Raw genomic sequence first — 25,805 nt, 5'->3', positions numbered from 1 at the left:
ACGGCAGCAATCAACACTGAAGTGCCAGCAGAGAGTGAACTTTCTCAGTAGATTTTGGAGGCCGTCAGTTACCTCAGATGATACCACGAGTTAGCATACATAGCAGAAACTCAGTGCACGTGCTTGTAGTTATTATACAGCATCTAATGAAAAATTCAGAAGTCATTCATTCATAAAGACTCCTCCTTACAATTTCTAGCCTGGAAGACCTAAGTAAATTTTAGATGTGAATTTGATAACTTTCAATAATGTTATACCAAATGAAAACTGAGTTTTAAACAGTTACTGATATAAACGGTTAAAACAGTAGCTACTATGGATGCTACAAATCAAAATCACCCACTGAGCGCTTCAACCTTAAGCCAGACCTATAGCTGCTGAGAAGGCTCGATTGTATATTGAGTCTTTGGACTAAGAAAGGTAGAAATATCCAGTTCTGACAGCTGTCCAAAGGACAATCCACTGAGCTGAGTAGCTTATTCAAAACAGATGACCAATGAGTCATGAAAGGTAACATCCAGTTCTAGCCAACTCTGGATATATTTAGCACAACCTAAATATGTTACAGAGAGAATATTAGGCACTGTCTTCTCTTAGGCTGCTTCAGAAAACAAAGGCAAGAGGCTAAAAAAGCACCATCAAATATCACATATTAATTTGTATGAAATTATTATCCTCCTATTGAGCCCTTATCAACTGAACTATCTATACAGAATTGCAGAAAAAGATACTCTTCTAATTTTGAAATGGACTGGGGAAAAAAGTCTGAATGTGATTAAATTTTCATTTGGTGAGGACACTTCCATAAAGTTAAGGCTACTTGTCATCTTTTGCAGTCTTTTAAAGAACAACTTATAAACCAAAGATGACAACTTGTGGCATATGTACTGTTCCAGACAACATTACTTTTTGGTGGCATGCAAATCAAGCTGAAATGGCAAATTCTCCCATACCAAATTTCAAGTAAGTTTAGGCTGCACTTTTAAGCCATGTATACACAGTAGGTCTAGCATATGTTTTAAGAACTTTTCACACTCCTTCTGTTGGAACTAATTAGCCCATTGATGATGGTATGATTTTCTGAAATTCCCAAGGTGCCACCTACTGGTGCCAATAATTATTTTTAACTTCAACTGGCAATACAAAGCAGACGATACGTTGGACTTTAAGAGTATAAATAGCTAGCAGACAGAAATGCAAAATTAACTCATGGTAATTTTGATGAAGTCTCTTGAAACTAGGAAGCTGAATAATCACTAAGAGAGAGATGGGTACATTTTACTCCCCATAACCGCAGAAAGTAATTTCAGTACTTTATACCAAATATATTCTTCTTCCACACATAATTTAAGTATTTTTTACTAAAATACAAAAATTTATAAGTAATTTCTAGTGATGAAATGCAGTAACAAGCTGGTAATTGACAGGCCTTACAGAGGCAAAATACTACATGCGTGTTTCCCATGCTTTCATGAGGGCAATGTACCATTTTGCATAGTCACATTACTTCATACTTACATGCAAGATGAAACTTTGTCTTTAACAAAACAGTAGACAAATTTATATTTTTAAAATAATAACTATGCTAAGACTGAACAGTTTCACATGCTTGATGCTTAACTGCTTCTGAAGGAAGCCTTCTACTTCATAGATTATGAATACACTGAAAGTAACTTACCAAAATCCGTGTGATTACTCATCCAGCCGATTTCTTTAATAGACACCAGTGCCAACAATCCAGAGCCAACAAATGATCCAATCCCCGAAAAGAAAAAAAACAGCCCCATAATAGCACTCTGCATAGATTTGGGAGCAGCTGAATATGCAAATTCTAGACCTGTTTTAAAAGATTAAATAAAAAGCTGTTGGAAGATCTAAGAAACAGTAGTAGTTCATTCTAGTTTAGTGTTACAGCAGTTACAGATGTATACTGCTTCTGGTATGTTAAAGACCTAAAACTAGCCTTGGATTTCAGGAGACAGGGAATTGAGGTAGTGAATCCCTATCAGTTCCCAGTTCCCTCTAATTGCTTTATGAACCCTGTTAAAGGTCATCAACATATCAACCCATTAAATGGACAACATTTGAGACACGCATTTTGATCTTATTAATATTACATGTGTAAAAACAAGACATCTTCTGAGGCAGCACATTCATTTTTCTGTCTAAAATTATCCTCGAAGAAATTTATTACACTTACTCTAACCTGGCAAGTTCCACGCTCCCCATTTCACTTGTTTCTATATTGCCTATCTGCTGTGCAGTATTTACAAAGCACACGGCATTCCCTGCTGAGAACAAAGTACTCAGGAACTGAAGGTCACTCTTGCGTTGACCATGAATATTTATTTCTCACAGACTCAGTGTCTGTATCTCTGAATGTGCAGACAGAGAAATTAATTGTAGCTGGAAAGGCAGTAATTAGTTTTAATTTAATTTTGATCTAGAATTCTCCGAGCTCATTGCTTGCTGGCCCATTCTTTTCAAGGCTTATAGAAATGGGACTTCAACTTCAAACTATCCTTACTCAAATTTCAACTAATAAACCCAAGAAAAACATACAAGTGATGTAAATTTGAAAATCTGTGCTACTGAATTTTAGTACCAACCGAACACACTGGGTTACGCTCTGCCTTGCAAAGACTAATGCCCATGATTAACCCTCCTTTTTAGAATAATATTCCTGTCAAACATCAAATGGGATTATTCACAAGAGAGTCAAATACATTCTTCGCAGAGCTTTTTCTTTGACAGGTGAAATGCTTGTTTCAAAATAGTCTGCTTCATACTGAAAATTAATGCTACCTCATCTAACATTTTTCTTGGCAAAGAGAGAGCACTATAGGCCTGAAAATGGCACAAATCTTATGTCTTGCATAATAAAGGTACGCTTTATTTTCACCGTTACTGGTATTTGACTTTTGCTACTCCAGACAGAGTTTAATAGAAATACACTGGCATTTCTTTTCAAGAAAAGGCTTAACACTTCAAGCCAGGTGGGTCAATTTGCCTGTTGTAAGGGAGGAACTTTGTTCTTGTAAAAGAAACAGAACTGTATGTTCTCACTGATCTAACAGCATTCTGCACTGCCACCTGAGAAATCTCTGATAACCAACACGCTGCTTCTCTTTTCCTTCGCAAAACACATTAGAATGGGCCAAGAGCAACCTGTCTGTGATTCTAGAAGGGAACCGAAACATTCTTCGTGCAACTCAGCTGTGTGGGTTCCTGTAAATTCAAACCGTAATGAGAGAATTGCTACAGAGATGGAGAGACATCTGCAAATGGGGAAAGGAGGGCGGGGGTGAAATTATATTTATTTTGAGAATTAAAAACTCAAATTTTTTTTTCTAGGCTTTGCCACCAATATAACAATTCAGATTTTTCAAGGAGTATTTATCTGTCCAATCTCACTTAAAGAGAAAAAAAGTAGACTACTCTCGGAATACAGTAGCTTGTTTTTTAACCTTTTGTTAAGTTATCATAGCTGCCACAAGTCTCCAGAGTTATCAGTCACATTTTGGTCACCAGGCTTTTGTACATTCTGTACAAGTTAAGCTCAGGTATATCACATGAAAGGATCTGGCCCATTTCTTCTCTTGTTTGTTTTACAGATATACTGGATGCGAGTGCTACTGCTGGAAAAAGATCTTAAGACTGAAAACAAAGACCAAAATGGGTGTAACACTATACACTTTTTGCAACAAAATAAGGCACGTTTCTAAACTTGAAAAATGCTTCCGGCAACCCTAATATTTAATCTGGCATAAAGAATATAAAATCTTTTCTTTGCCTTCAGAGATATTTTTGCCTGCTGGCAGCCATTAATAACAATTTCATGCTACCTCAAACAAGCAGTTTTGAAATTAAACCCTCTAGTTGGTGTTGTCATGTGAGATTACGACTCCCAGTTAAATAAGGGTGCTTTAAGAGGATTGACAGAATAATACAAAAAATTAATGCAATGTGTGTCATCTTTTTAAAGGTACCTCAAGTGTAACTAATGTGGCTTAATAAGAATATGCTTAGTTTTACAGTAAACAAAACAACTTATGTTTCTGCTGTTATGATATTTAGTCCCTTTTTGTTCACAATAAACATTTCCAAATCACTACAGTTTTGTAACCATTAACACTTTGCTTATTTAAAGCTGAATTTCATAGCACAATAGATGCCTTTATCAACTTTTAATATCAAATTGGTAAAGTATACTCTATTAAAGTCTTGAGAGGCCTTCTTAAGGATACTAAGAATTCAGTTTAGATAACAATCAGAAGGCAGGAAAAAAAGCTGTAAACAAATCGAATGAAAGTGTAATACGCAAAGCAATTAAGATCTGCATAGAATTTCTGGTTCAAAGAAAGAGAAGCATTTGCATTTTTCCTAACATTGACCAACAGTTTTTGAAGTTACAAAGCTGTTGGTACAGACCCAGCAAGTGCAGAACAGCAGGGTATTCACATAAGAATAGCGTAAGCCTTAAAGACTTGACTTCTCATGAAGAAGTCCACTAAAACAGTTGAAAAAAACCAACCCTCAGTCTGGAGTTCAACAGAGAATGCATAAAGTCTTTGACCTTTCCACAAGCTGCAGATGGGTTTATTATTTTTTCCTTGCGAACACCTATAAACTAGTAACAGTGACTGACAGAGAAACAAGAATCTGTAAGAGGGAAGAAATGTATTTATTTTTGCATTTCTGATAAGTCATCTGTTTATCTGAGTTCAGATTTAATTGGCCAATCCCTGCAGTTGTAACTAACGGTAAGTAATTCATTTTACTCTTTTGATAAAAATGCTAAATAGAGCCTTAGTTTTAATAAGTAACTCAATTAAGCAAGACTTCCATCTTCAGATTTTTATGTGTTAGGATTTGTGGCGGCTACTGTTCACACATAATGAAATGTACTGTAATATAGGACAGCAATGACTGCAGATACGTCCTCTAGTAAAGGGGTATATATTGATTCCACTGCTAAAGCATACTTTCCATTTAAGAATCTAAAGTGTTTAGCATCTTGGGTCTTAAGTGTGCTTTAAAGATAACGATCTCTCCCAACATCTTACTAGTTGCTTATGGAAGCCAATTAATTCAAGGACTTGCCTATACATCACTGCGGGGGGGGGGGGGGGGGGGGGGGGCAGAAACCACACGAGGAACCAGGAATGGGACCCTTATCAGATATCAGACAATGACCTCAGACCTTCAGCCATTCGAGACTTACAGGTGCATCTACAATACTGACTGCTGCAGCACAAGAAGTGAAGAACTAGGATTTCAGCTGGTGCAATCCAGTAGGACCTTATGTCCAAATCTTGTGTTTACTGTCACAAGAGTTTGTGCTAGGTGCTGGTTTCCACGTACATGCCGTGCATGCATAGAGCTAACTGTTTGTTGGAGGACCCTGCATTCACGTTGCAAATGGGACTCTCCCAACAACCATCTGGTGTGAGACATCAACCTACCATCCACCAGGAAGGAAAGAGTACACTAGTGGTGCATTTGAATGCATACCGCAAAACTACAAATACCCATGAGACAAAGCCATATCTAAAAAGAATTCCTCCAACAAACTAAATAACTAAGGTGGAGTTTAATACATGATGGATATGTCTAATTCTTCCAGTCACATGAAATCCCAGGTCAGACAGCTGGAAGAAAAGCTTAGAGCAAATGAGCAGATAGAAAAAAAAAACCCAACCCCAAACCCCACATTTTCTTCCACTTGCCAAGCAATGCAACCACCTTGTTTTATTTCCTAACAACTGTGATGACAGCAGAACACATGTAACCAGAAACCCGATGGAGTAGAAGTTGTCTGTTCCACTGAGAGGGGAACAAATGGGCCATGTGACAGCTGGGGCTACCGCCAGCAAGATCTTACAGAATTAGAGAATCTCATTTTAACCCACTGTGCTTGCCCAGCGTGAGGAATGAAAGTAACCTCCTACAGGGGAAAAGAAACCAGGAAATTCTGTCGTAAAGAATCGAAGAAAATAGCTATATGTAATGCCAGTTTGAATGGATGACCTTCAAAGTTCAATATTCTGAAATAGTATTTCAACACATTAATAAGTAACTATAGTTAAGCAAATACTAAATTATTTTTAAATCAAGTCACTGGAGAGTTCCAATTTATTACATCAGGTAGCTCTGCAATTCTATTTAAGTAATATCAGGATAGCTACTTCTACGATCATGAAAGGTTTCTGTTACTGGTAACTAAACATCGCTCCCAAGCACTAGATATGTAAACACCGTGCTAAGAGATTCACAATAGCATTTCACAGTAAACCAGTGTTAGGCATACCACAGTGACAACAGATAAATTGCCTGTGCTTTCTTCCTGCTAACGAGCCCTGCATGTATATGAAACAGACCAGAAAATAAGATTTTATAGTCCTATTCACCCTCTCCTCCCACTTCACTTTCAGCTTAAAAATCAATACGATCACACAGCTGTCCACTACATCACACAGAACAGTATTAAGAAATTTAAGATGTCTTGCATTTGTTCAAGAAAGGCAAGATTTGAACAGTGTTTCAGTTTGCCTAGTTTCACACTGAAGTACTAAAACAACTGTAGAAAAACTGATCTATAAATAAAGCAGATAAAACTGTATAAAAAATAGCTACTTCATTATTAATATTCACAAAAAACCTAGTTTAGATTGAGTGTCACATAACTTTTCTTATTTCAGAGATGTAAAAACTCAAGTAACATGAATTTAAACTGCTGGTAAATCTTTCTAAAGATGGTTTATTTCTTCCTTTTTCCCTCAGAAAGGTGTTTCCACTAATTGACTTTCTAAACTGTGAGCTCAGTTTTTAAGCCAAAAAAATTACAAAAGCACATCTAAAACACACACAGACTCTTACCTGCTATACTTGCAAATATTTCACTGAATCCAATCAGCACATATTGAGGAATCTGCCACCATATTGGCAAATCTGCGGCATGGTATGTAACATTTCCAATTGTCTGATTAATCGTTTTAACCTTTACAATTTTCAGTCTGTTGCTTTCCAGAATTCCTACATGGAGGGGGGAAAAAAAAAGATTGACCTAGGATGCAAACACTGTTTCTTCATATTAAGAATTAAATTAGGATTCAGTCCTGCATTGCAATTACAAATTATAAAATAGGAATATGTATTTCTTTATTTCCTAACATAAAGCACTTCAGACTACATTTGCTTTTGTTATTTCAAGACATACAGTTCTTGTCATAGAATTAGTAATTATATTCTTATTCAGTAGCAATAATTATACAAATACTTAACCCTTTTCCAGATGGATTAGCTGAGAGCTTTCTCATACAAACTATGTTGTTTTTTTTAAAGACAATCTCATTTTCACAAACTACTACTTTGCAGTGTTGAACCATTGCATCTGCCACCATAGTATTAATAAATGAGAAACCATTTTGCTTATCAAAATGGCTACACTAGGCCTGTAGAACTATGAAAACCTTCTATGAATATGATCATAACATTTATATGACACTTATCATCCCAAGAGATCCAAAAGCTCATTACAGCTTGATTTACAAGCAATACACTGCGTAGAAAGCACTTCGTGTAGAATGAAAAATAGACGTAATAGTGTAAAATATATAACAATTTTTAGCTTGCTCAACACAACAGTTTAGAGTAGAAAGTGAATATCAAATAAGGCTGTAGGGCTTTTGTTGAAGTTGCCCAGATTAAAGGATTTGCCTCACTGTTACATAAAATGCACAGAATAGCTCATAGTTAATAAAACTCCCTGCTTCACCGAGAACAGACCTCTATAAAAGAACTCTCAATATCCTTGGAAATAAGGTGGATTTATTCATTGCCAATTCAGAGGAGCAAGGCTGAGTCAATGACGCTACTTCCTATAATACATGCAGCACACCCATGGCCTCCCGTTTAGTGCCTGTTAGTTTTGGTCTCTTTCTACTTATTGAGCCAAGATCTGACCTAATCTTGGGCCACAAAATCTCACTCCTGTTACAAAAAAAATTGTACAAGGCTTAGATGACAGACGCGATGTTTCATGGATATCACACCACGTACAAGTGATTACATCTGCTTTCCTCACTTCTAGTTTTTCTTTCCTAGAGGCAGCCAAAGGATGACATGGACATTTAATATGATGTTGACTGAAGTTACTGACAGCACTTTTCATATAAACAAGCACAAGCAATTTCTAATGCACAACATAATATCTGTTCTCCTGTTTCTTCCCAAATCCGTGACATACAAACCTCGAGGGGGCCAACCAGACCACCATCTCTCTGCTAAGTGACAGTGTTCCAAAGGAAATGACTGACGTTTGCCAAAACCACCTCATACCACGACATGCAGTTTCTTATTAGTCCTGGTCATGGTAAGAGACCCAAGCTGGGAAGAAAGCATGAGGAAAGCTCCCTGTAGTCCCTATATATAGTCTGTAGGTGAGGCCATAACTAAACAAGAAGTTCTAGAAATCACATGCTTAAGAATAACGTTGTATTTCATCCTTGTAGGGGGTTAGAGCCAGAGCTCTGAAAACCAGAATGAGGGAACACACGTTAACAAGTGACTTACAAAGTACTTTGAAAAGGGTGGAAAGCTGCATTTATATAACCCATGTTTATTCATTCACAGCAGCTCAGAATCTATTCAAGTATGAAATCTCGCAACAGCTCTACAGTCTAATCTTCTGGGACACAAGAGTTGTAGCAGGAAAACAGGTTAGAATTACTCAAGTTTGTTTAAATACTACCTTGAGACCCCAAAATGTTTCTTAAAGAGTGTTTTTCTTAATAACATCTGTTTTTGAGGTAAAGACTGTTCCGAACTTAGCACCTCTTAGAGAAAATGTGGTGGCCTGGTACTATCTCCTCACTTCTTTTTAGGTGACCACTTACCCATCCTATTTTTAAGTATCTTTCTTCAGCTCTTCAGCCTCCTCAATGCCCTCTGAACGATGAAGAGCTGATGTAATTAAAATAAAGCTGGACTTCTTGATGTTTTGGTTTTAATATAGCTGACAAACATTTTAGAGTGGAACTTAATTAAAATGGACACGAAGCAGTACAGTCAGCTAAGAACTCAGACATAATTTCATTCATATACATTCAACACAAAATTATTGCACCTCAAAACATCTAGTGATCCTTGATGCGTCTGATACTCTTCACAACATAAGAAGATTTAGGAGGCATTTAGCCACATAGGAGCATAACTACCATATACCAAATTTTGCCATAAATTTATCTTCAAAGCCAAGTACTTCAGAAGCTAGAATCTACTGATTCTTTCTTAGACTTTGATAGACAAGTGTCAAGTTTAATCTTAAAGTTTTAGTAGTTAAAAGAATCTTAAGTTCTTGCTATAATTGTTTAAACTCTATAAATGAAGTAGATTTTCCAGCTGAATAACCCAAAATACTGCTGCTCAGAATTTACAATAAAATGCATGAAGCACAGCAGATGTTCACTATATCTAGTCAGTTGTATTCCCACACAGTTTATAAGATATTTAAAATAATCTAAACAATCTAACAGGCAGCCTAAGTAGCGTCCAAAACTAATGCCAGTTAGATAAATAACTTAAAATGGACATATGGCACAAACAAATCATTAAGATAGTTCCAAAACTGCAAGTTAAGATATTAACATCTTCCTACCTTTAAGATTTTAATCAGTATCTCTCTCTAAGGCAGAAATGGTTGGAAGTAATGTTGTATTTTAAGAATATTAAAATATGGCTTCTATAAATATCATTTAATGAGAAAATAAAAATTTTATGAAACACATAAACCAACAGCAGCTTTGCCCCTGCTAGAAATAAACAGAGTTTCCTATGCCCCAAATTTGTCGCAACTGAAGCTCTTAAATTCATGTTATGATGAAGGGATGTTAAGTTACTCCAAAAGGTTAAACTTTCCAACCAGATTGCAGATAACCACCCAGAGAATTCACCTTCTCAGTTTCTACTGTGGAAGAGTTAGAGGAGGATCAAACCAACAAAAGCATGCATTAATTTGTAGGTGAATAGAAAACAAGAAGGTATTTGAAATTTTTAAGAATTCTGCTATATGAAACCATTCCCCAACTTAGCTATCATAGCTTGATATGCTTTTTTCCCCCCAGTACTAATAAAGACAGATATTGCTGGTTTTGAATTCACTTATATGTGAGCCAGCAGGTTCTATTTAAAGAGCTGACATTTAACTGTTTTACATCATCTTCTTTTGCTGGTAGCAGTGTCCTAAGTAACGTGGAATAAGAGAAACATTCCTATTTTAAGTTTAAATGACTTTGCTTTAAGAACTTTACTTGCCCACATACAAAGTGACCTTGGCCTAATAAGTTAATTACCTCTCTCATTGAGAGACATCTTAATAGCTGTATAAAGTGTCCCTCTCTCTAAAATGTAGGATATTACAAGTGATGAAATTAATTTATTTAATGCTATAATGCTTTATCAATATGTTCATTACAGTGATACTAGGTGAAGGCTATAGGTTCTATGAAGCATTGCTCAGAAACGTTCAGTTCCACATCAGCAGTGCTTAACAACTTTAAATCATCTCAAAAGCAGCTGATTTATGGTTCGAACAGAGTTGCCATCTTTTTCTTTTCATGCTATGGCTAAGCTATTTTACACTACAGTAATTCCCAAACATTAGAGAACATTGAGGTAGGGGAGAAAAAACCCAAAGTGGGAGGAAACTCTTTTTCAGCCATAACCTAACTTTATTATTTCAGATAAAGGGAAAGGATTTTAGGTAAAATTTCACTTTTTTAATACTTGGAAGTCAGACTATATGAAGGAACATACTTATTCCTGAACTCATTTGTTTTTCAGGATAAATAAATTTTCAACTTCAAGATAAATGGTTAATAAATGGACTTCCACAGTACCATAAAGTTTATTTTAGGAGGACTGCCAGCCTTATACCCAAATGCTGGACACTTTCTTCAGGCAACCCAAACCCTGATCACAAAGCTAAGGCATTGTTGAGAAAATATGGTCAGAAAACAAATAGTTCTCCTCTACCAAGCATACTAGAAAGTAACACTGTATGTGAAAACCTCAACTAACAAGTTGGTTTTAAAAGGTATACTTGAAGTCTATTTCAGACAGGAAAAATGGTCCAATTTTATCACAAATGTTCAAAACAGTTTAGTAAGTTTTTGGAAAAAAACTCTTTCATTGTGGGAAATGCATCCGTGCAGTTGTGTTCTAACTATGCCATGAAAAAGACTTCTGAATAATCTTGAATTAAAGATGCACGAAGGTTTTTTAAAAATGCTGTTGCAAGTAGCTGAATAAATAGCTATGTGAGTAGATCTCAAAGTTGTTTTCTTACCTGCAGCAAATGCAGAACACATTACAAAGAACATTCCAACTGCAATCCTCTTCAGTGAGGACGGGAGCAAGCCATTCCTCTTTAAAATGGGGTCCACCAATTTATCTTTTAAGGGTATTAGGATCAGAATAAGCACTGCATCAAACATGGTCAACCAGGCTGCTGGAAACTGAAAGGATAGATGACTTAAGTTAGCAATTTCATACTTAAGGGTTGATTTTTACTATTATTTAACAAAGGAAAAAATATTTTCCATGAAACACTGAGATCCAAAACAAACCACAGTGCACTGATAGACACTGGGAAAAGAAAAATAAGAATGTGTAAAAGCTGAGGAAAACAAACACTCAGCTATTCAGGTTTTCATTTAATTTGGCAGTTCATAATTCTGTTAGCTCAGAAGCACAAATGATTCCTCACCATAGTAACTCCAACAGTATTGCATATTCTCACTTTCAAGATGCATCTCAAGCTGTGCTGAGGTGGGTGTTGCGGGGTTTTTTTTGGGGGGTGTGGGGGTGAGGGTGGGGGTGTAGGAGCTTTCCACTGGAACTGAAGAACGTCAAGTGTTCAGAGCAAAAAGCTTCTTTACGCAAAAGCAAATAATACTGCATATAGTTCCAAGGAAAATGAGGAATAAGAAATTACGGGGCAGATGAAGAGAGTACTCTGAGAAAACAAAATGTAGAACTCAGCAAAGATGTTTTGCAAAGGATTTTTTTAAAGATTTCTAAGTTTCAGAGGGTTCATATTTTAGGTCCTTACTCTGAATTAATTTTTGTTAAAACAGAAGTTAACTACCTAACTAAAACTATATGAATTCCTTTTGAAAGATTGGCCATTAGCATTATCACATCATCTGAGTTTTTCTGCATACATCCTGAAATATGTTTAATGGAAAAAATCACTGTCCTATGGGAGCTTTTCTGCCTTTAAGATTTTTTTAGTTATAGAACACTTGTCTAAGGAATGACTGATTGTGCCATTCAAATCTAGTAAACAAAATTGTGCATATAATTTAAATGAATACATCCCAAGATACATTTTTAAAAGCATTCAAAGTCAATATTAATGGCACACAGGCCAGGAAGTGATTTAATGCAATTAAATAGTCCCTACTATTGTGCTTCCAGTGATATACTCTAGTCTGACCAAATTAAACTTTTTTCCTACTTCAGTCATGAAAAATATTTAACAGCCAGGTTCTGTAGATCTTCTATTATTAGGCTTAGAACTTTCAGAAACATGCCACAGAACAGTAGAAACAGAGTTTTGCTAATGTAATACAAAATTCAATTAAAATTAAATTACACTTGTCAAATGAACAAAGATTATTGTGTAATACATGCATCCTTTCTCATTTGCAAGATTCAGTAATTGACAATAAGATTCCTGTCTGTATGAATGAAACAATTTCTACCAAGCTTAATAATATTTAGCATCTGTTCTGCGCTAACAAACCAAGACAGTACAGGAAGATTTATAAAAATGTTCTGGTTTGGGGATGTTTTTCAAAATTGCATTTAGAACAGTGTGATACTGTACTGTGCATTGCACTGACTCTTTGACCCAAAATACAAGTACTGCTTGATCTGTGTGTTTCAGATGCAGATTCAGTTTTTGATACTAAACTGTTTCTCTGTGTGTGGAAACTCAGGGTTAGAATAGATGAATATAATTTCTGGTTCATACTTTGCCAACCCCACGAACTTATGATGATGATGGCAAAACTGAATTCATCATAACCTCTCCTTAACGTTTCCCAGGCATTTCAAAATTGTGGATTTGAAAATGGAATAATAAGCTGGTTTGGCTGTATGAAAATATTCAGCAGTTTGGTACATAAGTTTACATACGTTGCTTACCAATCTTCACATACTTTGAAAAATGCACAGTGAATTCTGCTGAGCTAGTCAAATTCTTGCTTATTTTGAAATATTTAGCAAAACTTTAAAACTGCCAATTTCCCTCCCTCTCCCATTCACCTTTTCGTTTGCTTCAAGTATCACACCAGCATTAACCTGTGTAACAGTTTGTACAAAGACTGATCTGTGTAATTAGAGTCAAGGATGTGGGAATTTTTTGTCATTGCTGAATTTGATAAGAAAGAAGAGAAATACCAAATGCCTCTGGCACTGCCGTATTTCATACAATCAATCACTTGGGGTTTTTTTTGTTTAAAATGTATGCTTTTCCATTTTCTACTCTACTATCAGGAGCCTGCAAATTAAAAGGGCATACACATATTTCACTCTTTTCATATCAAGAGAAAATATGTCTTTATTAGGGCAGAGGTGCCTAGAAGAGCTTAAGGAAAACCTAGACCTGATGAGGTACAATGCTGCTCATGTAAAACGTTGTATTACCGCCCCTTTTCTTAATTACCTCAAATCATTTCAATTTTGAGAAACCAAAGTGGTCAGAATTGCTTTCAAAGATACTACCTACATAATGTAGATTGCAGGTCAGCATCCTTCAGGTAGACCGCATACCAAGGAAGATAGCAAAAAATCAAATTAACTTATTTGACGTATGCTGTTAGATCACAGCAAAGTATTTCAGAATAAAACAAGAACACCACCACAACTGATGGACTGCAGAAAAAGGAGCCAGTCACTGTTACGCAAGATGGAAAATCATTATTTAGAAGTATCAAGACAGACTAGGGTCATTGTTCCATTATCCTTGCCTCAAATTCTGCATACTTTAAGTAAACACTAAAAACAGGTAACTAACTTTTAAAGCCACACTTTTAAGTTAGAAAAAGTGGCTACATGGCATGAGTGGTATTTTAAAGTCTTTTCAGCAAAAACAAACAATGAAAGCCGTTCTTTTTTTGAACTAATTTAATTAAACGTAACACTCTACTTACAACTTGAAAACAATTCTAACGTCCAAAAAGGCGGTGAAGAAAGCTCAGTTTGATAACCAAAGCTCCATGTTCATTTCTACACAATAAATATTCAGACTGACAATATTTTTGATATCCAGACTGACAATGGGACTCTGAAGTCCTGTGTGTGCTTTGTTAGAAGAAAGAAAACTCACTTCTCTAGTCCAACAATGACAATGTTCTAACAAGACAGTCATGTGGTTCATAATAACAGAAAAAAACTAAGAGTCTTTTCTCATATGCAAGCACTAAAGAAATGTGAAAAGCTCAATGAAAAGAGCAAAATAGGTTACATATCAAAATTTAAATGTATTAACCTGTATTAAAGTAGAATTAGGTATATGCTAAAAAAAACCAACCACCTTGAATGTAGTCCACAATTAAAATTGATGCAACCAAAACAGAAGCCTCAGACTAATTAGAATTTTTGAATAAGAAAATATCTTATTTTTAAATGAACATGCAACTCAAACACCACAAAACTGAACCTTGAAGTGAAAGTGGCAGTGGCATTCTGTGCCCAAAAGCTATGCAAAAAGAAATACACAAACTGAGAACTCGACTGAGGAAATTTGCTTTAGATCCTTTTGTTGATGGCATGCATTTAACTGCAGAAGTCTCAGGCTACTCTTTCTTTAGTTTTTTTAACTGTGTAAAAGTAAGTAACTAGCATTTGGGTTGGTTTAGAAGTCTTACTTAGCCAGTATCACTAACTTCCATTAAGCCTTCAGCTGTGATTCAGAAGCAGCTCAGTTTTCAAGCAAGTTCAAAGAAAAATTAAGTACAAGCATTTTTTATTTTTGATCTGTAAAAAAAAAGACTGAAGCCATTCTGTCTTATTGATATTAAATAAAACAGAAGAAACTTAATTTTAAAAGAACATTTAGTAAGCCTGTTAATAACTTACATTCATACTTTTTGGTTTTACTTCTCGGTAGCGTTTCTGCAATTACGTGATGCCAGCCTTTCTTGAAAAATATTGATTGAACAACTTCCTTCAATACGCTAAACCGATTCAAGGTAAAGTGAATATTGATTCAGCAGTATAAAGTTACAAATGTATCTCAGATTCCAAATTTGCAAATACTAATGTTTCAGTCAAGCATGGTTATTCCTACTGAGTTTGTAGAATGCTTCTGTACTACTTACAACTTTGAAAACTTAGGGCATATAGATTTATAAGCTTTCTTCAAAGATCATACTTTGTCCACGGAAGGATAAAGACACTCTTAATTAAAGCAGTGAAAGTTATCTGAATACATTCAAGACAGGGTGGTGTGAACTCCATGTACCGGTAGGTATGCCAAAATCTCTGTATTATGTGTCATGCTATATGTAAATGCCCAATGTCTGTGGCCAACGATTCCCCTTAGTCACTACCTTAACTTCCTGGAATTTTTGTACAATACTTACCTATTTTGCATTTCAACTGAAGAAAACATACTTTTCACTTGTTTTGCCCTGCTTACCGTATGAATAGAGTTGGTGTCATTTGATATTTCAGGAATTTTCAGATGGAGACTTTGCAATACATATGTTGTCTGCATCTAGCATTAGGAAAGATGAGTTGAGATTACTTGGAGTACTAAGAGCAAGATATTTTTACATTTTTAATAATTAACAAAGGTTATACCAGAGGTAAAGTGCCAATATAGCAAAACAAAAAGAATTACTGTTAGAACATTGCAAGATTTTTTTAACCCTTACATTTATTTTTACTAAAAGCACAAAGAATCATTCACGTGACTTTAAAAACAATTTCTGCATATTTTTCCCCCAAAACATATTTGCTATCCTAATTCATCTCACTAAGACAGAAGAACCAGAAAGGAATTAATTAAAATGAAATCTAGACCACTTACCCTGACCTATCTGAATCAACTGCAAGATGAAACAGAGCGCAATATTTAAGATATGTGAATTTGTACAACTGTTAGTTTTAACTATCATTTTAATGATTTTATTTTCTTTTTTATTATTAAGTCAAAATATTATTTGAAAGTATTCTTAGTAGCCATTTTTCATCTCTCAGCTTCAGGGTAAGTTTCATATTTACGAAAGAGCCCCCAGAAAAATGTGAAATTAGATACTTTGGCATACTGGTAAGCTAATACAGCTTTCCACAACAATTTTACCTAGCAAATAAAAAAATTCAGAAGAAGCTACCATCGTGCAGTATTATTTTTGCTAACATAATATTATTAAAATTATTCCTGAGATGCAACCCCAGGTGTGTGAAAGACAAGTAGTTAACATTCTTGAACACATGGGTATTAAACAAGTCAAACCGTCAATACCAGAGTTCTGAAAAATCCTCTTCAATATTCATCTTCTTTAGAATCACAGCTACTGAACGCTAACTGTAAGTAACCTTGTAGAACAGCTTCCCCCCAAAAGCTTTTGTGTGTTTCCTCCAGGTAACTGCTCTGGGGTGTAATTTTCAGGCAGGCGTTAAGATTTATAACACAGGATCAGAACTGCAGCTTAAGGCTAGTGCCCTGAGACCTTTCAAATGCAACTGGAAGAAGAGGAAGTTATGGCCCTTAAATTAGAAATTATGGTTTTTAGACATGTAAAATAAAAATGTAACCATTTGGAACTACTCACTTGAAAATACACTGTCCAGTAAGGTATTAAAGCCAAATAGACAGGGATAATCTTGACGAGAGCTTTCACATCTTCTACTTTATCTTCTCTGAATGGGCCCCCACGAGACAGCTTGGCCATCTCAAACAGGCTTTGCTTGCGAGGTTGCTGAAGTACTCCCTGGCCTTCGCTTTTGAAAAGAATTTGAAACGTTTAGTTAAACAACAACAAAAACTGACATAACTGGCAATCTTGTGACACTTCATTATAAAAAGCTCGTGCATTTCCAAAATAAGTTACTCCTGTAAGATACAGCGAAACAACTAGGCCAGAATGGATCATCAGCAGGTGAAAGCACAAGCTGAAAACTTCCATTATAAAGGTTTCCTTATTTCCCATCCTCCCCCCACCATGCATAAATAACTGGCACTGCAATATGCAGAACTTAAGAAACAGTATCACAAAATACAGGTTATTCTAATTCATGGAATTGTTTTGCAATCTGGATACACGAAAGCCCATTGCAGGGGAGGCACCTGACATCTCTTATCATCAGTGACTAAATTCAGCAACCAGTATTCCATGGGCATCTCTTAAGAGTGGAATAACCATTTGGAAAGCAAAAAGCCAGTACATTTTGGCTGCCCATCAAACCACTTACTTACAACATTAAATGCAGATGATAGTGTTTTTCAAATCAGAAGGCGTCCCATAAACATATCTAAGCAGAGAAGAAAGTTAACTAATGCTTAAAAGCAGCATACTTAGCTTACGTTACACTTCCAGAAACTCTGAACCGGCAAGACATAGCATTCAATTGAAAACAGCAGACTTGGATCTTGCAGCGTGGAGATCCAGTGATCTCAAAACGTGCCTCTCTTTCATCCCAGAACTCCCAGAAAATATCTCCAGGACTCCAATTTTCCAGTACCAGTTCTCAAAGCAAAACTGCATATTCTAGTGTATTCTCTAGTGTGAGTTACTGCCACCTAGTTTGAACTAACTAGTTCCAACTCTTAGGCTGATTCATTGACTTCAGACTATACAAAAGAGCTCATTACAAACCTATTAGTTGGATGTTCCACATGACTCTTTCTTGAGCAACAAGAATATGCAAGAATTTTAAACATGTCTGTGAAGGCACTACCATCAGGCGGTTTTGTGATGAAGAAACTCTGACCACATAAGAAAACGATGAATGAAATCCCAATGCAAACTGTTGGGATACTATATCCAATAACAAAGCTCACATTCTGTTGAATGTATGCAATGCCTCCCAGAGAGAGAATAGCTCCCAAATTAATGCTCCAATAAAACCAATTAAAAAATCTTCTTGTGGCTTCTGGACCCCGATCTTTGACCTGGAAAAGATTAAAAACAAGTCATTCAATTTCTGAAGAAAATGAAGCCTGTTTACTAGAATTCAATCAAATTCAATGCACTGAAGAGTTTAAGTTTAATTTAGAGTCATACTCAAATGATTTAAGTGTTTTGGGCTTAGCACGGTATTTGATGAAATGACACCTTACTCAGCTACCCCATTATATTAGTGACCTTCTAGAAGTTCAGCATAGGGATAAAAAAGCCATACAATACTGAACTACATAGCTTCCCCATAGAGGCCATTATTATTTCTACTGCACTATCTCTCATTTGGTCATGTCTTTAGACAAAGCTCACTCAGATTAATGTCCCATAGTCCACAGAAGTTGAAATAACTATTTTTTTCAGTAAAAAAAAAGTTAAGCTACCTAAAAATTCATGTATTAGTAGTATTGCAACAATAGCTCCTTCCAACTGTATACACGTAACAGTTAACCATATTCCATTTTCTAAGCCCCAAATGACTCCTTGGTAATTAAAGCACAAATTTGAATTTTAACACAGTCCTAATGCCTCTCATCAGAACATAAATTGAAGACTTGCCATTCTGACCTTTAAAAAAAAATAAAATGAAGTTTGGGTTGCCTGAGGTGTCACAAGGCCCCAGTAAATATTTATCCCTCTATTACGTCAGCACTGTTCTTCTTAGTGCTATTCTTCTGCTTGAAGCTCTCAGTGTCTCTCCAGTGAAAGTAAAGACATCCCTGGTTTATAGAATTATCCTGTACAGTTTTCACCATCACTCTTTATTCTGTATTGCCTACCATAAGTCACGCCATGTTTTGTAATTAAGTCACAGGAACCCAGCATCACTCATAAGATGTGATGAAAGAGAAATTATGCAAGTGAAAATTTGAAATACATTAAAAAGATCAACTAGTCTGTAGAAGAATTCATAATACCATATTTGTCACTGTTTTATGACTGAGAGGCCATTAACAGTGACTAGCAAGTCAGTGCCATGCACCAGTCTTGCTGAGTCAGTTGGTTTTGATTTCTAATTGCAGGTTTCCCTTCCTCATTTGCCAGATCTTCAGAAGATCTGTGTTTAGTTTGCAATACAAAAAGCAAGCTATGTCTTGAAATAAGTTTTTAACATTGTCAGTTCTGATTTACAGCTTCAAGTTTCTCAGTGGTGCACAAACCCGTCTATATCATTTAACCAAGCCTAACAAAAGAAATATTAAGGCATCTATTCCTATGCATAGTTAATAGCATTGTTAGGCATTCAGTTAGGTCTGTTAGCATGTCAAATACAATCTTGGAGCCTAAACCCAAGAAATTCTCCCTTTCCAGTTTCAACTTGGTACTCATTTCCTAATTTTAACAGTCATCACCTGCAATAGTGTATCAAGCTAGGAACTCCTTCTAAACCCCAAATGGCAGCAGGATATTAGCAAACAATTACATCGTAAACACAGCACTCCAACTTATGTAAAAGAGTTAGCAATCTATTTTATGAAGTTTCCATTTCTTCATCATAAAGTCTCAGTTCTCTTACAATTTCTGCAAGGAAGATGACTTCCCATCCTCCCTCTTACAAATGACCTTGCTCACATCTATGCAAAGAAAAGCTGGGAGGTAAGAGCTTTGATACAGGTAAGAACAGGGAAAGCACAGCATGATGCTTCTATCAGGTATTATCCCAGCCTCCAACCATTAGCTCCTGAGAAACTTCCTGAAACAAGGACAGCTTCTATCTACTTACTAAACACCGCAGATCTCTCTGTGAACTTGTCCAGCCTGACTCTGAACCCAGGTCAGCTTTTAGAATCCATAATATCCTGTGGCAAAGAGTTCCCCAGCTAATTACATAGTGGGAAGAACCACCTCCATTTGTCTGTTTTGAACCTGCCCTGTATTAGCCTCACTCATTTTACCTAGTTCCAGGAAACAACAGAAGACAGCTGAGCTTTATCCCATCCCTGGTCCATTTCTGTCTCCCTCCCCCTGACCATTATTTCCACAAACCACTGTCACATCTTCCTTCTAGCTGCCTTTTCAGAGATAGGAAGTTGTAGACTGTTTCATGATTCCTTGCATGGAAACTACTGACCATGTCTGTGGCCCTTCCCTGAAACTTCCTTCTCCATCTCCAGTATCCTTTTTGAAACAGAGTGACCAAAAAGGAATGCAATCCTCAAGGGACAGACACACCACAGACTTCCAATGAAAAGAATCCATCTTCTGCTTCCTTATCAAAGTACATATAGGCACTAAAAATCACATCACAGCCACGTCTGAAATGCCACTATGGCATTTTATTGACAAACATTAATAACTTAACAAAAATCACACTGAACTAGCTGGTGGAATATCTTTTCAACATAGAAGAACCATGAAGATGTCTTACCAAAACCAGAAAACATGGTAGAGTTAAAAGGCAATCCTTGTAGTTCCTTTCAAACATCACATCAGCTGCCCAAAATATTAGCTATATTACATTTACAGCGAACTACCCAAAGTTTCCCCCTGCTGGCTATTACTTGAGCTGTGTGACAGCACAAAATAGGTTGGTTTATTCTCTTCAGAAGTAGATGCTACATTTTAATGATTTTAAGAAGAAGAAAACCATGTTAGAATTTTATTATTTTATTTTTATCAAGGACAAGTATTTTTCACAAAACTGCAGGAATTCTCCTTTTCCCCCTTATGCTTGCATTATTTTCAATCACCCAAGCAGAAAGAAAAATCTATCGCTCCCTCTGCTCAATTTCATCTGTGCTCAAGCATAGCAGCACTCTCCTTGTGGTACCAGCATCACCAGCTTCATTATATTCTTAACATCCTACCAGCAACTGCAGCAGGAAAATGATGCACGTAAATGGCACAAGTATGGTGTGGGTCCTGGATCGAATCTGTCCTGTGGGCTAAGGGTTCCACATCCCTGCACTAAAAGTCAAAATAGGTATATTTAAAAGATTTTGTCCCCATCACAACAAAACGGCTTAAAAACAGTAGTAGTGCCTAAAAGGTATGAAAAAGGTCACCTTCTTAGATTTACCATGTTTTAGTCAAACTCCTTACAACAGGAAAATGCAAACAGTTTCGGCAAAATGCCATAGTTAGAGTGCAAGACTTCCTATCACTGAACAAAAACACCGTAGTAAAACTGTTTCAAAGGTGTCCTGACTCAAAAGAACATTAGCAAGCATCTAATACACACAATCGATTCGCTCTAGGTAGCACGTTGTTTTGCAAATGAGCTCAGATTCAGACATTTTCCACAGAATTTACCAGTATTGGACATCTGTCACTTATTTAGATCAACTTCCACTGCATAATATCCAGTCCTGAGTCTCCATTTCACTGTTCTGCATTCTTCAAACGCTTCACACCTTTCTTCCCTACTAAATGGGATAGCACATCATTCTCCAATAACACTAAGGAACAATCCAGTAGTGCTTCTACTTCAGTAAAAATACAGAATGACCTACTGTACCGTACAAGAAGCATTCCAATTGCCCTAAATTTTCCTCTTTTAAACTATAGGGCAAATTTTAATTAAAAAAAAAAACCACAAAAAGCCAAACGAAATCCCCCCATCCCCCCCAAACTAAACAAAAAACCCACATCAAAAAACCCCACCAACAAAGAAATGAAGGAAATGAGCAACTCTAAGCTTTCTGGCCCACAGCTGCTTTGTCGGTCATTGGCCACATGTCAATGCTGCCTGCATTCAGGTGGGCCTCTAAAGAGGAAATAAAATAATCTTGCTACTTTCAAGACATCTAACATAATTTTTGCAAAAGAAAATCTAACCTAACACTTGATTTTTCTACAGTCCAAAAGGTGTTTTTCTTGATATATCTGATAACTGTCCTTTACATATAGTTAATCCAAATGCAGAAAGAAAAGCACAGTGACATTCTGAGTTTTGTAACTGGGACCTACACAGCGCTGGATTTCAAAATAGTAAAGGAATAGTTCTCAAAATAAAAATTTCTAATACAAAACACTTACATCAGACTGATTACGGTCAGATGAGATGTAATTACGACCACAGTTTTCATGATAAAGAATCCTGAGTGCCTGGAACACTATGTTAAGGGAATTGTCTAATCATTAGGTTATTTACAGCTACTTTCAGCAGAGGACACATCAGCTGTGTAACTCTGCACTGCAATACTCTAAACTCATTTAGGATATACGGTTAACATCTTACAATCAGAACAAAATTTTAAATGCAACTAAAAGAAAGAAAGAGAGAAGGAGTAACTAGATCTTTAGTTGCACCACCTGATGAAAAGTCGTTACAAATATCTGACCGACAGCAACTTCCACAGCACAGCTGTCCCTGAAGTTAACACTTAGACCTCATTCTGACTTAGAAGAAAGATGATCGCTTGCTGAATTATCCCTCCCCTGGATTTTTCAACACCAACATCTTTCTTAGGAGATGATCCAAGTACTAACCAAAGCAGTTCGTACAGCGTGAAACCAAAAATATTACACAGCTCAAATATTAAGATTCTATTAGATTCTCCTGATTTTTACGTAAAGAGCCAGGAATCTATACAAGCATCATTGCTTCTCCATAGTTCCTGTGTTTAGATGCTTTGCTTTGTCACAAAGTAATTTCCTAGCTCTCTACAGCTAGGTCAGTTTCAAAGAAATGGTTATCCACAGGATTTCTTATTTTTGCCCCAGCACTGCCCCCAGTGCCTACCATTCCACTGTGACATCCAATTTCTGACAACATCTGCTAATGATCTCAAGTATTTCCTAAACCCCGACATTTCAGAGTTCCAGTATGTCATAACCTTCCCTCTCTCCCTCTTCACATCATGACAGATCCAAAGCTATGACCTCCTATTTGACTGACATAAAAGGAAAAGGAAGATTATTTAAAAGTTACTCACATTAGCAGTTTTCATTTGTTCCTGCAATCAACTGACAGTCACAAATGTAACAAACCCCCCCAAACTTATCCCAGCCAACTATGTGAGCAGTCACACAACAGAGCAAGGATGAAAACGTAGAAGCTTGCCCTTGTCCTTAGCCTACAAAAGAAAGAGCAATGACAACAGTTTTCCGCAGTCAAATTTGCTCTTACAGAATTCTGACCTTCTAATCCATCACTACAGACACCAGTTATTCTTTTTAGAGCATCTGGAGAGAGCTCCATAACAGAGCTATACAGTACTACTCAGTTGCTACATAATTTCAAATTTTTGCACTAAAATTTGGCCAGTCCACATTTAAAGTCTGCTTCCTCTCACCAGTGTCATATCTATTATGTTTCTGTCGGAAACAGAAACAAATTAGTGCTGCCCATGTGAATGCCACAACTTCGGTTTTCAAACTGTTATCTGCAGGGTCTTAGGTGTCCGCAGTCTCCCAAGAAGTTCAGCATCAACAACAAGAAAGTAACTTGCAGTTAGTGACCTTCAGTTCTTTATACATGGTCCCCCATCCTTCCCCAGAGGCTGGGAAATCTAAGCTCTACAAATAAATAAATAAAGGCTGAAAATCACTCTAAAGCCATCTTTACACCAGCAATTTCCAACAGCGTCCTGCCTCTGACGATGCTGCTGTAACAGCAATGGTTTTAGCAAAGCTAGAAGATTTTTGGCAGGTTATGGACCGATAGATTTAATGACTATGATGGCAATTCAGAAGGAGGATAATACGGTGGGTTCAAACTAGCATCTCCAATCACCATAACGCCAAAACAGATTCATCTATAATTAGAACAATGATTATAGCTGATACAAGATCAGTCATCTACTACTACTGTTGGCTTCAGTGTTGAAGCTAACCCAGCTTTCACAACCAAGAGGGACAGTCACGTTGTTTCCTAACTGCAGAAAGTCACAAACTGCTACATAGAACAGGAAGTGACTGCAAAACACTCGCACTTAAAAGGGGAACTGGAAAGAGCCAGGTTATACATATCACATGATTACAAACACTATTCTCAGAACCATCAGTTCAGATTTAGACCTGTACGATGGATCAGTCCGCAACTTCTAGAAAAACGGCTTTTATGTATAAACACAGTTAAGTAAAGCTGGTCTACACCTAGTTTGCAGTGACTGTTTTTTTGCTAAGCTGACTGGCAAAAAAGCTACTCTATACTAAGTCTACTTAGTCACTTGTAACAGCACTTCTAAAAGCATCCATTTAACAGAAATTAAGAAACTACATCTTTTTAACCTCAGAGGAAAATAAGTATTGGAATTTAGCTCCCAATTTTCCACAAAGTGATTTTTTCTAAATAAAAAAATCCTCATCGTATCTGGGTTCTCCACCCAAATTACAGATCATCCATTAAAACTGGAAAATTTACATGGTAATTTTTAAGAGATCTGCGATGAAATGTAATTAACAATACCTGCAAGGTGGTACCTGTCAGCTAAAGTACACGATATACAATTCATATTTTCCTTTGTTTGGTATTTAAGGGAAAGAGGACAAATCTTATAAGCACATGTCCAGCCAAAACATGTTTGCATTGTATTCTGGCCTCCCAAGAATGTGACTCTGGGAGACAGACTTTATTCTCAGCAATATATGTCCATCTACCCAGCAGTTTGCTACATTCCTATGCAGGGAGAAGGCACCCAAGAGGGCCCAAAACTGCACAACAAGGTAAGTGGTATGCTGTAATATATTTAACAATTGATAAGCCAGAAAAACAGAGAAGGGGAAAAATTCAGTCCTCAGCATTATGAACCTGATTATTATGAACCAGAAAGGAGTATTTCTTTTGCTTCACCCTACATAAATCACTGTGAATTATCTGCAAACCTAGCCAAAAACTGCTTTCCATGAAATCCTGGGGGGAAAGCCTTTAAAAAATCCAGCTACAACAGCTATACTTCCATTGGCAATGGTTGTTCTTTTGCTCTGCTCCTGCCATTATTTATCTCTTATATTTAATGTTCATAAAGTGTTCTGGGGATAAGCAGTCAGTTTTGAAAAACACCTTACAAGATAAAGTCATATGAAAGCTATTGCACTTGATGGGCTTATGCTGGCTTAAACAGAACCAATACACTGGGGACACACAATCCTAGGCTATAATAATGTTTTACATTTATATACTGCCTTTCACCTAGAACTCCAGAATTTATGGTATATGAAACGCCAAAGAATGACAAATGTAAACTGCACAGCAGAGAACAGAGGTATGTTTGGCAAAGATATTGTGGTAGATCCTACCTCTCACAAAGAATTTCACCGCATTTCCGATACCTGCACTAACCAGAACTCAATGGGCCAGTAAACAGACATGCAACTGGATCGGAGGTATTTTCCTTGCTTTGTCATCAAGAACGGTTTGGTTAGAAAAGCTGCTCAGTATCTAAGCATCTGAAATTCTCAATTTGTAAAGCAGAAATCATACCCCAATTCAACATCCACAGACAGCATACTACCATAGCGTAACATTGTAAAAAAATACATGCAACACCGCATTCCAGTTGATACTGAACTATGAGCTGTCTCTCAGATATTTTCCGTAAAGCCACTTGGTTCTGCAGTGATGATCCAATGAATGGTACCACTGAAGTGGATCTGAGTGAGGTCGTTCGACAGGACACGTCCTTATGAGAACAGCCCAGGTAATGTTTACCACGTTGAGAGCATCTT

The 25,805-nt window shown here is 36.6% G+C and overlaps 1 protein-coding gene across 1 annotated transcript in view; it reads right to left on the bottom strand.

Annotated features, from left to right (window-relative positions):
* The window catches only part of SLC15A4 (solute carrier family 15 member 4), a 30,173-nt gene that overhangs the window by 3,057 nt on the left and 1,311 nt on the right, over positions 1-25,805 (bottom strand). The window contains 6 exon segments of the mRNA XM_076352892.1: positions 1,679-1,837; positions 6,880-7,035; positions 11,348-11,516; positions 15,710-15,787; positions 16,848-17,016; positions 17,892-18,187. Coding sequence (XP_076209007.1) covers positions 1,679-1,837; positions 6,880-7,035; positions 11,348-11,516; positions 15,710-15,787; positions 16,848-17,016; positions 17,892-18,187 — 1,027 coding nt within the window.

The sequence above is a fragment of the Aptenodytes patagonicus genome, chromosome 15, assembly GCF_965638725.1.
Source record: "Aptenodytes patagonicus chromosome 15, bAptPat1.pri.cur, whole genome shotgun sequence".
In the NCBI taxonomy this organism is placed as follows: domain Eukaryota; kingdom Metazoa; phylum Chordata; class Aves; order Sphenisciformes; family Spheniscidae; genus Aptenodytes; species Aptenodytes patagonicus.
The sequence above is the reverse complement of the archived record's forward strand: the minus strand, read 5'-3'. Positions and strand labels throughout refer to the sequence as shown.